At 60.5% G+C, this 12,429-nt stretch overlaps 1 protein-coding gene across 7 annotated transcripts in view; it reads left to right on the top strand.

Annotated features, from left to right (window-relative positions):
* The window catches only part of TSPAN11 (tetraspanin 11), a 67,060-nt gene extending 55,594 nt beyond the window's left edge, over positions 1-11,466 (top strand). For 3 of the 7 annotated variants that reach the window (XM_070620518.1, XM_070620519.1, XM_070620520.1), the window contains exons 8-9: positions 133-249; positions 6,705-11,466. In XM_070620518.1, the coding sequence (XP_070476619.1) occupies positions 133-237 (105 nt within the window). In that variant the 3' untranslated portion in view covers positions 238-249; positions 6,705-11,466. The remainder of the gene's footprint in view (positions 1-132; positions 250-6,704) is intronic. The other 4 variants (XR_011540266.1, XR_011540267.1, XM_070620521.1 and 1 more) reach the window with 2 other exon arrangements.
* The last annotated feature ends 963 nt before the right edge of the window (positions 11,467-12,429 follow it).

Genomic DNA, 12,429 nt, shown 5'->3' with positions numbered 1-12,429 from the left:
AGATGGGAGGGGCTTGTCTAGAAGAGCTCCGAGCCCCTCTCCTCTTGGCTGAGATCTCAGATCGCTGACCCTTTGCACACCCAAGCCCACCCTGCCTCTCCTCCCCTCTACTCCCCTCTCATCCCTTTGCAGCCAAGGGTGAGTCACCTGGCCACTCTCTTCCCCAGAATACATGAAGGAAAATGCCCGGGGGCCTGGGGACAGCTTGGACTTGTAAGAGACATAGAAGGAGTATGAGTGTGGGCTCAGGTATGTGCATGCACCCTGTGTGTGTGCACGTGGGGGGGTGTGCACAGCCTGCTGTGGTACGTGTGGGTCTGTGGTGTGTCCGCATGCATCTAGGTGTACCTGGTTGGAGTTGTGTGCACGTATATGTGTTGGGTGTGCTTGTGCACGTGTGTATACGTGTGTGCATGGACACCCTCCTTCCTCCGTGTGTATATGTGTGTGGGTGCCTGTGGGTACATGCTCCCCTGTGTACACCCAGCCCTCTGCTCTGTTTCGCCACTCCACCTCTCCCCCAGCCACCGTCCAGGGAGTCAGCGTCACTCTCAAGGTCACTGTAGTCAAAGGCCAAGAGGAGAGGAGGTGGGAGGGCCACCTCAGGGGCTGAGGCAGACACAGCGGGCAAGGGCCCAGCATTCCCACTGCGCCCAGCACGCCGCACTCCTGCTGGGCCCAGCAGGTTCTGAGGGAGCCCAGTCCTGCCCGCCCTTCCCACTCCTGGTGCAACAAGTACCGTCTAGGGACAGGCTGCGAGCAGGGCCTCGGCCTCCGCTCCTGTGTGGCCTGGAGCAGTGCCCTCCCTGGCCCTCAGCTTCTTCATCTGCAAGATGTGGATGCCTTCTCCCACCTCGCGAGAGCTAGGCAAGGACGAGGTCACGCAGGCACGTGTGACGGTACCCACGAGTGGAAGCTAGAGCTACCCAGCTTTCTGTAGACTTCGGGGGGTGTCACATGCTTTCCATGGGGTCCCCACCGCCACCTGACACCTGGCCAGGTGAGTAGTAGTGTTCTCCCCATTTTATAGATCAAAAAGTTGAGACCCAGCAAGGTGGCTGACTGAGGGTCTCACCTCCTGACTGACGCCCAGGTCTCCTGGCCCTTGGTCCCTTGGTTTCCCCAGCTGCTCCCCCAGCGCAGGGCTCTGTGGAGGAGAAGCAGGGCCACGGCGGCAGCTGGCCGGGGAGCCCTCCAGCGTGCAGCCCTCCCGGGTCACCATGCTGCCCAGCCGCACCAGTCTGTGCCCCGGAGGATCCAGCGGCTGGCTGGCCCGCCGGGCCCTACCCTCAGGAAGGGGACCAGGCAACCCAGGGCTGGTTATTTCATCTCCAAGGCTCAGTGCCTTGTTTGTAAAATGGGGCTAATTATACCCGGTTTGGTGACTTGTGAGGATTAGCAAGAAACATGGAAATCACTGCTCCTTGACGAACAGATCGCAGGGGTTCCGTAAACGGTGCCTGTCGTTGTTTTTATTTCCACGTGGGCACATCATCTCTCCAAAAAGCCCCAGTTGTTTCCTGGCCAGACGGCTAGCCCCCTCCATCTCCAGGCACAGGCAGGCCCGGGAGCCCTGCTGGCATCCCGCAGCCCCTGCGTGTGCTTCCCCAGGGCGCCTTCTGCCCCATGTACTGAGCCCCAGAGGAGCGGCCGTGGGAACTGGGGAAAGCTGCCCTGTGCTCCAGCTCCCGGCTCCCCTGCCATCTGCTCCGGGCCTTGAGGGGGCTGCTCCGCGTGGACACCAGCAGGCCTGGGCCGCCGACCTGGCCATTTCTTCCTGACCCCTCTGGCCTTGAGAGCCGTGGGAGCTGAGGCCACCAGCGGGAGTTAGGTACCAACGCCCGCACCTGAGGTCCTGGTGGAACAGGTACGGCTGTGGGATAATGCCATTGAGGCCAACTCGTCGGGTGGGGCACCCGCAGGCCCCCAGATGCCCCCCACATACACCCTCACGTGGAAGTCTCGGTGCGCACGGCCCGCTGTGGACTCACTCCTAGTCACTCACCGACAGCATCCCTGTGCCAGGGACTGCAGCCCCTTGGCCGTCTCCTCCCAGCCGTCCGCTGAGGCCCGGGCTGGAGCGCCCTCTGCTGGCCAAGGCCGGAACTAAGCTGCCCAAGGCTGGCCTGGAGGAAGGCAGGGCTCCCGCGGGCCTGTGCCCGGCCCAGTCGTCCTCTGGCCGGGCCAGGCACTGCACTTTCCCCACACACGCCCAGCCTGGCACTTCGAAGACCCCCAAGTCTCAGGAGATACAAGGCCAGGGTGGTGGCAGGCTTCTCTGGTCCCCAGGAACTGGAGGAAATCTTGCTTGGAAGTCGGAGGGCCCGGATTCTAGACACAGCCCCACCTCTTCTTGTGTGATCTTGAGGAAGGCACCTTCCCTCTCTGAGCCTCAGCTTCCTTACCTGTAACAAGGAGGAGCTGGACATTTTCCAGCCTTGTTTAAGCAGCAGTGTTCTCCTGTCAATGGAAATCTCACCAGGGGCCCCGCGTCTTAACACGAAGGCCGAGCTCTTCCGACTGAAGCAGGAGGGGCCTGCAGACAGGCCCAGGTGACAGCCCCAGGAACCCCCCGGCTCGGACGCTCTGTGGTTTTTGGTAGGATCCCGCCTCAGGGAGGCTGATGTGCCCTTCCGCCCTGGAACGTGAAAGGAGGTGCCCTGTGAGCCCTCTGAACACCCCACAGAAAGTGGTGCAGACAGCGAACCCCACCACCAGCCAGGTGTGGGCAGCCTGCCCTCTGTGCCTCGTGGACGTGCAGACCAGGCACCCGTATGCCTAGGAGAGATCGTGGTGGCCTGGATGACGAGACTCCACAGGGCCTGCGGGGCCGTGGTCCTCAACCTTGGCTGCACGTTGGGGTCACCTGGTGAGCTGTGAAACCGCCCGAGGCCCAGGCTACACCCGGCACGATTAGGTGACATCGTCTGGGGCTGGCAGCCAGCCGCCAGGTCCCTGGGAAGCTCCACTGGGTCCACTTGCAGCCCAGCTGAGCGGCACTGGCCAGCAGGAGCAAGGGCCCTAGGGGCCTGGAAGTCGGCTGTGGGAGAGGTCAGGAGCCGGGAGAAGACAGTGCCTCACCGTCCTTAAAGCCCCAGCGGCAGTCACACGGGGAGGGAGGGAGCCTTCCTGGGGGACAGACAGGAGCAGCGTGCGGAATGTAGGGGAGACAGATTGGAGAACTTCCCAGCAGCTGGATCATCCCACGGCGTCCCTGGGAGCACTGAGCTCCGTGGCTGCCGGTGGCGCAGAGGCGGGGGCTGCAGGGCCCTGAGGGAGGAAGGCTGCCCCTCTCAGGCTGTGGGCCCCTGCCCTCTGCGGGGGCATTCTGGGGGTGCACCTGTTGCTTCAGCAAGAGCCCTAGGGCCCCTCTGTCCACTCGGTGTGTAACTCACGATGCTGGAGGGGATCCCTGGGGTCTTGAGGCACCCCCAAATCCCAGACTCCTGGACCCGGAAGGACCTACCGATTGTTGGGCCGGTGCTGTCAGCCCGGCTGCACCATTGCTCAGGCTCCGTCTCCACGGTCACTCCGAGCCTGTGGCCGAGGCTGTGCACGGCAGACCTGAAAGCCCCCAGGGATTCAGACGTGCACTCGGGCTGAGAAGCACTTGGCCTGCCCTGTGCATGTCCATCCAAGGACGCCAGCCCAGCGAGGGGAAGTCACTCGCTACAGGTCGCACGGCCACCATGGCAGAGCCAGCCGGGGCCCCAAATCCAGGTCTCTTTGCTGTACACCAGCTTCCCATCTTGTGGGTGGACTCTGGGGGCACTCCACTTTGAGGTAACTTTAGCAGCCAGTTTATAGAATATTCTGGCTGGGAAACTTCTATCTAAAGGATGCAGTGGCTCAGCTCCCTTTTCCTGTTGCTTCCTCATGGCAGAGTCGGGGAGCCTCCCACCAGAGGTCAGGCAAAGGAGGCCGAAGGGCAAGTGCTCTTTGTCAGCTATGTAGTGAGGGCTGCTGTATGCCAGGCGCCAGCCCAGGGTCAGAGCCACACCAGCAGGCGGGATGTGGTCCCTTCTCCTGGGAGCTTTCACCCAAAGGAAGAGAGACACAGAACACGGGTAGTCAAATGCAGTCATAGTCACTGTGTTAGTCTGAGCCCTTGGGCTTGAGGAGCACATAGGAGGCCCTAACCAGTCATGAGTAGTCACGGAAGGCTTCCTGGAGGAAGTGATATATAATTAATCCTTGAAGGAATTTGACAGGAAGAAGCAGGAGAGGGAAGAGTGCCAGGGTGAGGGAACCACACAGGCAAAGCCCTGGCTGGCCAATGGGGTGGGCTTTATCCTGAGGGTCCTGGGGAGCCACTACCTGGCCTCTCAAAGGCTCAGGGTACAGGAGGGGCTGGGTGCTATGGTGTTGGCTCCTGTCATCCTAGTTTTTAAAGAATCTCACCAGGGAAGGCTCTGGACCAGTGAATACACTGGAGGTTTTCCTATTGATAAAGGGGGATTTGAGGCTCAGAGAGGGATATAAATATTCCCAAGGTCACACAGCCCCCAGCAGAAGCTAGCCCACTCCTGCCCGTCATTCCCACGTTGTAGGATGGACACATGCTGCAGAGCCCAGAAAACTCACAAGACAGCCAAAATTAGGATCTGCACGTCATTCAAAGGAAAACCAAAAGGTCATTTTGAAATGGTTCCTGGGACCTCCCTGGCCCTTCCTTCATGCTCTTGATGACAGCCAGGTGCTGGCTCAGAAACCTCAAAAGCAGCTGAAAGTGGGCGGCCTCCCATTAAAAATTTGCTGTACGTGGCAAATGTTGCAAGCAGCTGGGCTGCCAGAAGAGGGCACCGGCCCCCCGTGCCCGGTACAGGCTGGGCCCCCGCAGCCCTTCCCGACCTGTCCTCTGCATCTCCTGCTCCTGCAGTCCACTTGCCCCGTGTTTTCTCTGCTTATCCCCATCCTAGCCACTCGGAGCCATCCGTGACGAGTTCTCACTCAGGCATCTGATAGCGTCCGTCATCCCCTGCATGAATCAGGTGGTGTGTGTGTACGTGTGTGTCCGTATGCACACATGCTGATGAGCGCATCCTGCCCCCTCTGCGTGCGTCAGGCTGGTGTGTGTGGGTGTGGACACACACTGATGAGATTCTGGCCCGCACGCCTCCACCCGCTCCGTGCCTTCCCTGGCAGGCATGCTGGGAACCACATCTTATAGAGAAGTGTGCGTGCTGGGCAGCTCAGCTCTCCCAGGCCTCTCCTGGCGTGATCTGTACACTCTGGATGTGGCCACAAGTCTGTGCGGGTCCAGCTGCTCCCTTCCGGCCACCCCCTTAGCAGGGATCAGAAAGATCCTGCAGGACAAAGCATCAAACCATGAGGTGGAGACCGGGAACAGGGCCTGCTGCAGGACCCCTGGGTGGAAGGGCCATGAAGCCACTGGCTTCAAGCCTGTGGGAGACAAGATGACCGCTTCAGCGCCTTCCAACTTGTGTCTCTGAGTCCTGAGGTAGATTAGCCTGCTCTTGGCGCCAAGGCTAAGCTGAAAGCTGTGTTTCCAGGGCCCAACATCCTCCCACATGGGGCCGGGGAGGAGGGCATCTGCCCCACCCCTCCTTAAGCCAGCCGTGCAAAGAGGCAGAGAGCTGCCGGCCATGCGCGCTGTGTCAGCCTGTCCCCCACTGCTCGCAGTGCCGTGCGCATCCAGATGTGCTCTCGCAGGAGCAGGTCAGCATTGGCTGTTGGAAAAGTTTGGGAAAGATGGGCGTTGTTTCCCGTCCTTGGGGAAACCCACCTTTGCCATGAGCCACGGGACGGTCACGGGGCGGCCCTCGCAGTGCCCCGGCTCCTGCGGGCGGGACTTCAGGGTGCAGCGGCATCAGCATCGTGATCACGTCACGGGCCTCCTCAGTCTGACACATCCTCATCTCATGTCCTCAGTGCATCCTTGGGTGGGAGGGAGGAGAAGGGGGGAGGAAGGGCGAAGGAGGAGGCAAATGAAGAGCAAGGTGGGGGGATAAGGGTCCTCTGCATTTTAGAGACGAGAAAAGGGAGGCCCAGGGTAGAGTGGTTTCCCAGCACCGCCTGCCCTGGGCAGGAGGCTTGAGTGGCACCTTGTTCAGCTCGCGGCTGCGGCAGAGGGCTGTCAGGTCCACTCCTAGGGCCTGATTTGGTGCGCATTCCAAGCTGATTTACAGGATGAGCTGGTGACAGCTTTGGGTGCTCCTCCCAGAGCCTCAGTTTCCCCAGCGGCCTCTGTACATCAGCCAGAGAATCCACTCTGGACCTTGGTTTTGCCCTGGAGTCTGAGAGCAGCAAGATGCAGACAGACTTCCCTAGAGAAGAGGACAGCTTCAGACAGCAGTGAGGGAGTGGGGATGTGACCGCTTGGGATTGAAGTAAATCGGGCCATCTCTGGAGAAGCTCTAGGAGCACGGACCAGCAGCTTTGACTGGGAGCTCGGTAGCAGTGCAGACTCCCAGGCCCCCACCCAGGCCTGCAGTGTATGACAAGGCCCCTGGTGATTCGTGCCCATCCAAGTGTGAGAAATACTGCTCTTGGATAATAGTTCTCAGAGCGTGTCCTCCCCTCCACCCAGCATCGCCTGGGAGCTTGTTAGCAATGCAGACTCTCGGGCCCGCCGCAGACCGTTGGCATCGGCAGCGGCCCTTGGGGTGAGAGGCCTGTGCGGGCACTGCCGGCTGGCTGCCGGTGGCCGTCTGACTCCTCGCGTCTCTGCTCTCGCCCGGCAGATCTGTGGGATGCTTCTCACCTGCTGCCTGCGCCGGAGGCTCCAGCTGCGCTTTTACTAGCGGCCAGCCGCGTTCCCCCGACAGCCTCTCACAAGGACGGGTGTCCAGATCCCGCCTGCCAGGCCTTCGGCGTCAGCATCAGCTCACCTAGAAACGTCCCGGACTCTGTGCCCAGCCCCTTGGGACCCACCAAGTGCCTGAGACCGTGGCCCCTGTGTTTCCCACCCAGGCCAGGGACCCTCAGCCCCCTCCCTCCAGTCCTGGTGCTCAGTGCCAGAATCCCTGGGCAGGGGACTGCTCCTGCAGGAGACATCAGCCGGGGCCCCTCCACAGGCCCGGGGCTCCTATGGACTCCAGGAGCACGAGGACTGGACTCCCTGCTCCCTCCCAGCTCCTGAACCTAGAAGGAAGGGCGGTAAACCTTGACCCCTCTGGGACTCCTGCATTTGGCACACGATCCCCCACTGGTGCTGATACCCCTTGCCCTGGATGCTCTCTCCCCTTGGGGAAATGCGTCAAGGTGGGGCAGTGAGGGCTGGCTCTGCCCCCAGAAGACCCAGCCCTTTGATCTCCGCCCCCCATACCACGTCACCTGGAAAGGAGTATTGTGATGGCTTCGGTCCTTTCTGCAGGCCTGGGAGGGAGCGAACTGAGCAGAGGCAGCAGGAACTGGGGCCGGGCAGGGGCGGGGACCAAGCTGCCAGGGCAGGGAGCAAGGCAGGGTAAATTGGCTACACCAGGAACCTGAGCCCCACCTAGTGGCCCTCCCCAGGAGTGATCCCCCTGGGAGACCATGGCCCCAAGCCCCAGCCTCCAGTAATGTGCCCCTCAGGGATCCCCTCTCTGTGGCCCGATTCTCAGGAGTGCCGGGTTTTAAAACCCTCTTCAGCTCTTCATGTGGGTGGATGTTAAAATCCTCCCGGATCAGACTGGATCCCAGACCCCACAGGGTCGGAGCCACCTCACGAGGGGGAGGCTCACGTGCAAGGCGCTCAGCCCTGAGCCTCGCTGTTGCCGGGCCCACTCCCCCGGCCACGTGGCCACCACCAGCCTGCCTCCAGGGGCCTCGCTCTGCCACCTCTGCCATCCGTCCCGGAAAGAATACAGTCCCTTCCTTTGGTTCTCTCTTGCATCTCTGAATTAGGCAGGAAACTCTCAGGAGGAACTTTCCCAAATGCTGAGGAAGAACAGAAATCCAGAGGATGGGTGCTGGCGGCTTTCCGAAGAACAGCTGTCGGCTCATAAGACGGCACGGGGACCCTCCAAATGGGGCTTCAAGTGGGCAGCTCATAACACGAGAGCCCACCAGCTTCCACACCTCCCAGGTCCCGCATTTCCTATCCTGGGACCCTCTTGTGTCCCACCCTTGAGAGGGCAGTCCCTTATTATGCTAGGCCCAAGGCTGAGAAAGGTCACAGCTTGCGCCGACTCATTCCAGGCCCCAGTCTGAGGAGTTGGCTCTGGCTGGCTCGGGTCAGCCCTGGCTGAAGGGTGCTCTCCCTCCCATACACGGTCACTGCTGTTCCCCGCACAACCCCAACTGTGCAGAAACTGCACAGCCTCAGCACAGGGATCACCACCCGCACAGAGGGAAGACCAGGTTCCTGGGCCAGATTGCCTCCCGGCCTCACAGTTCTCCAAGGGATGTCAGAGCCCTGGCTGGCTCAGCTCCTCTGCCTGGAGGGCCCTGGGGTTGCCAGCGCAAATTCATTAAGCAATCCCAGCCTGTGCCAAGGCCAAACATGATTATCTTTGCTGCCTCCCATCTTCCCAGGATTCATGCAGATAATCAGAAAGGACCGTGACTCCCACGCTCTCTGCGGGGCCAGAAATCAGGCCAACAAGCCTTACAAGTGAGGGTTGGAAAAGAGAGCCACGTTCTTCCTGCCGAGGGGCCTGAGGGAGGCAGCAATGGGCAGAGAGGTGCTGTGCCCCTATACATGCCTGCCCCTTGGGAGGTCCCTTAATTCTTCACTGAGTTCAGCCAGGCTTGCGGAAATGAGGACAGGGCTGGTGGGCAGACATCACTCGCACAGCCTTGTCCCGGGGCCCAGGAGAGCTGATGCGTGTGCCCCAGCCCCGTGTCGGGTAGGCAGGCCTGACTGAGGGCCGGAGCAGCTGTGATTCCCGCCCTGGGCACTGTGCCACCCACACTGCTGCTGGAGAGTTGCTGGTCCAAGCTGCAGAGAGCGAGAGAAAGGCCCAGAGCTTTTGGCAAGTGTGACCTCGTGGTTCCTGCGGGCAGCCTGGGAGATGAGCCAGGGTTAGCGGAAACGGAGGCCCAGGCTACGGCAGGCTCCCACGGCGGGCACACAGGGGCTGCCATCAGAGCCAGGGATGCTGTCCCCCATGGGGTGTGCCCATCCTGCCCGTGAAGATGCAGATCTGCACCCAGGACAGCTCCTCCCATGTCCCTGCTTGGAGGCTGTCATGGTCCTTGGAGAGAGAAGGGCATGCCTGTTGAAAGCTGTCATTGGTCCTGTGTCAGCAAAGGGGCCTGCACACCGGGGTCCGAAAGAAGCTGGCCCCTTGCAGGGATCTGCACTCGGCCACTGCTGGAACACTGTGCAGCTGGGGCAGCACGTCCTTCCCTCCTCTGCTGACAGCACAGCCGCCCGAGGAGGAATGACACATCCCCCACTCCCCGGTGATGGCAGCAGGGCGGGGGACAGGAATGAAATTTGGCCTTTGGTGAGGGGATGAAGCTTTGTTTAAAATGTTTGTGGCTCTTCTTCTCTTTCTCCCGACCCCTCCCCAACTCCAGGAGCCCCTCAGCATAGCCTTGTGTTTGCTGAAGGCCTGCCATCCAGTGTTAGCCACTAAGTACATCATCTCATAGTGATGGCAGTAAGAGGGTATTATTCCCCCATCCTACAGATGAGCAGATTAAGGCTAACAGAAGGTAAGAGATTTGCCAGGCAGCAGCGCTGGCTGTTGCGACACCACTCCGGCCGGATGGAACCCAGGAAGCTGTGCTGGAGCCCCCTCTCCTCAGCATTGCTCAGGTCTCCATCTCGGTGACAAGCCATCAGGCTGACTCACAGGAACGTGTCCCTCAGGGGCACCCCTCCCCTGCTGGACGGAGGTGCCTGTCATGGCCCCAGCTCCAGCACGCTGCACGTTTGCAGTCAGAAGAGAAGTCCGGCTTCCTCCAGGCTGACAGCCGGGCCCTCCTGGCTGAGTGGCTCAGGCAGCAGGCGGGAGCCCAGGCGCCATTGCTTATGGGGACCCCCGGCCTGTCACCTCAAGTGCCAGCGCTGACCCCAGAGGAAGAGCTGCCTCCTCAGCAACCAGAGTCCGCAGGCGGGACGTGGGGTCTTGTGCCTGGGGGAGGTCATTGTTGGGTACACGAAGGGCTTGGCAAGCAAGCAGGAAATGCCTCTGCCTGCCCTGTGCTGGGGGCCGGGGGACCTCAGGCCACCTGCACCTGCAGGGCCTCCCTGGGTGTGGAGGAGGTGCCCCGGGACTGTAGTGTCGGCCTCCTCCTGCTACTTGCCCTCCCCCACATTGCCGATGCCGGGGCTCTGGGTGGGCACACTGCGCTCTCAGTCTCGGGGCCTCAAATCTCATCAGGCTGCTCACCCCGTGCATGGCCGTAGACATGGCACTGAAGGGGGGAGGATATGCCCAGTGATGTGCCCCAGGACCCTCATGCCCGACAGCCAGTTTTGGTCCTGGAATCTGCCACGCCAGGTCCATTTTCAGGGCTTTGAGGTAGAGGAAGTGACGAAACAGTTACCTTCATCGTCGCTCATCCCAGCACCCGCCTTGAAAACATGCCCTTACTGGCCGCTTTGGGCCTGGGTAGAGAAAGGGAGGAGAAGGCCGTTTGATTGACTAAAGAGACCACCTGTCTTTTGTGTCACCGCTGGGTGGCGCTCACATCCACTGAGGATACCAGTGACCAGGTGTCTAAGCCCGAAGTTCTTAAACTTGAGTGTGAATCAGGATCGCCTGGAGCTGCTTAGCACAGACTGCCAGGTCCCACCCCGGGCTTCTACTCAGTAGGAGTGGGACAAGAATTTGCCTGTCTAGGAAGTTCCGGGGTGATGCTGATGCTGCTGGCCCTGGAACCACACTTTGAGAACCACTGTTTTAGACCACACCACAAAGGAGGATGCTTTCACCTTCCTCCGTATGTCACAGCCCCCAGGGTTCAAAAGTCCCTCGGGATGTCTAGCTTGAGTCCCACTCGATTCACTGTGAGAGGGCGGGATGAAGCGTTGCCACCGTGGGCAGTCCGCAGCCAGCCGGGGAGGTGGCCCTCCTGCCGTGGGTTCTGGCAGCACCTGCCCCGGCCTCTGGAGGGACTCCAGGTGGCGCTCTCTCAGTGTGTCTGAGATCTGGGGCCGGGTCCTTCTCGGAAGGGACAAGTTTACACCCCCCAGCCCCGTTTTCCCGTCACCTCTGTGTGCCTTGGGAGAGCCCCGCTCCATCCTTGTGTCTCCAGTGCTACTTCAGCACAGTGCCCAGCCCTGTACTTCATCCCTCAGCCTCCTGTGTGCCACTTCCCCTCCTGCTTGTGCACTGGAGACACCCTGTGCAAGTGCCACTAGTAACCCCAGGCAGCCCAACGTCAGTGAGGCCGATGGGTTTCTGGAACCAGCTGGCCCACAGAGAAGTTGCCTTAACCCACTGCGTATAGAGAAATTGCTCTAGTTGTAAACACGCCCCGCTCCTTAGCTGGCCTCAGTGTGAGCTGGCTGCCCGTGTGTGTGGGGGTTGGGGGGGGGGTGTCACAATAAAGGATGTGTCTAGACTGCCTGCGGCTGCTGTTTCTTCTCCTCTGCGGGGGAATCCCATGGCATCAGTTCGTCAACTGCGTTTGGACCCCCTCTACCTGCTGAAAACACGCAGTCGCGATGGGGAGAGAGAAAGAGCCCTGTGCGAACCCCACTGACCACACTGCTGAGGGCCCTGCTCGCCCTCTTTTGGCAGCCCCCGTGCTTATTTGTTTGAACTGACCTGCCTGCCCATGAGTGTCACTAGCTCCTGGCTGTAACCAAGAGCCCGGCTCAAACAAGCATGCTTGAGTTGTGTTCCTCCTAAAGCTGTTTGCCTTTGCTCAGCCAGTGTCCCCACACCACTTCCAGGGGCACATAGCCAGCCTCTGCTAATGAGCCTGCGGTTTGCTCGTCCTGCTGCGGGCATCCCCATGCTGTGCAGCAGGGGCGGGGTGTGGTGAGAGCTCAGGAGCAGGGGGCCCTTTGGCGGGCCATCGGCTCCCAGCTGAGCTTTTCAAGCTGAGATGCACACTCTTACTGCTCCTGGGACCCCCAGACCATCTCACCCCAGAGTGACAGCGTTTCTTCACCTGCACCTCATTGGTCCTTATCCCCAAATCCAGACTGGGACCCTTTTTCACCTCAGTGCAAAAATACTTCAATCTTCTGACTCAGAGGAGCTGGGGGCATCAGGTTGCCCAGTGCAGAGATAAAGGAAGTAAATGCTTTGTCTTTGATGACATAAACACTCATTCTATTTCATTCACTGTTCGGTCTAGAAAACATGCTTGAGGTGGTGTGGGGTCAGTGGGGGAACCTGAAGAGACTTGGGAAAGCTTGGCTCTAGGGATCCCAAGATGGTGGGACTAGGAGTCAGGGTGGGGAGGCAGGCTGGGAGCCAGCAGCTCACCTGGCGAAGGGGGCCTGCTCACTTGCTGTGTAAACAGATGGATCCACCCGAGGATGTTCCCAGGTGGAGACCCACCTTGCAGGGGAGCCTG

This window comes from Equus przewalskii, chromosome 5 (genome assembly GCF_037783145.1).
Source record: "Equus przewalskii isolate Varuska chromosome 5, EquPr2, whole genome shotgun sequence".
NCBI lineage: Eukaryota > Metazoa > Chordata > Mammalia > Perissodactyla > Equidae > Equus > Equus przewalskii.
Note: the sequence above shows the minus strand (reverse complement) of the source record. Positions and strands in the feature narration are given on the sequence as shown.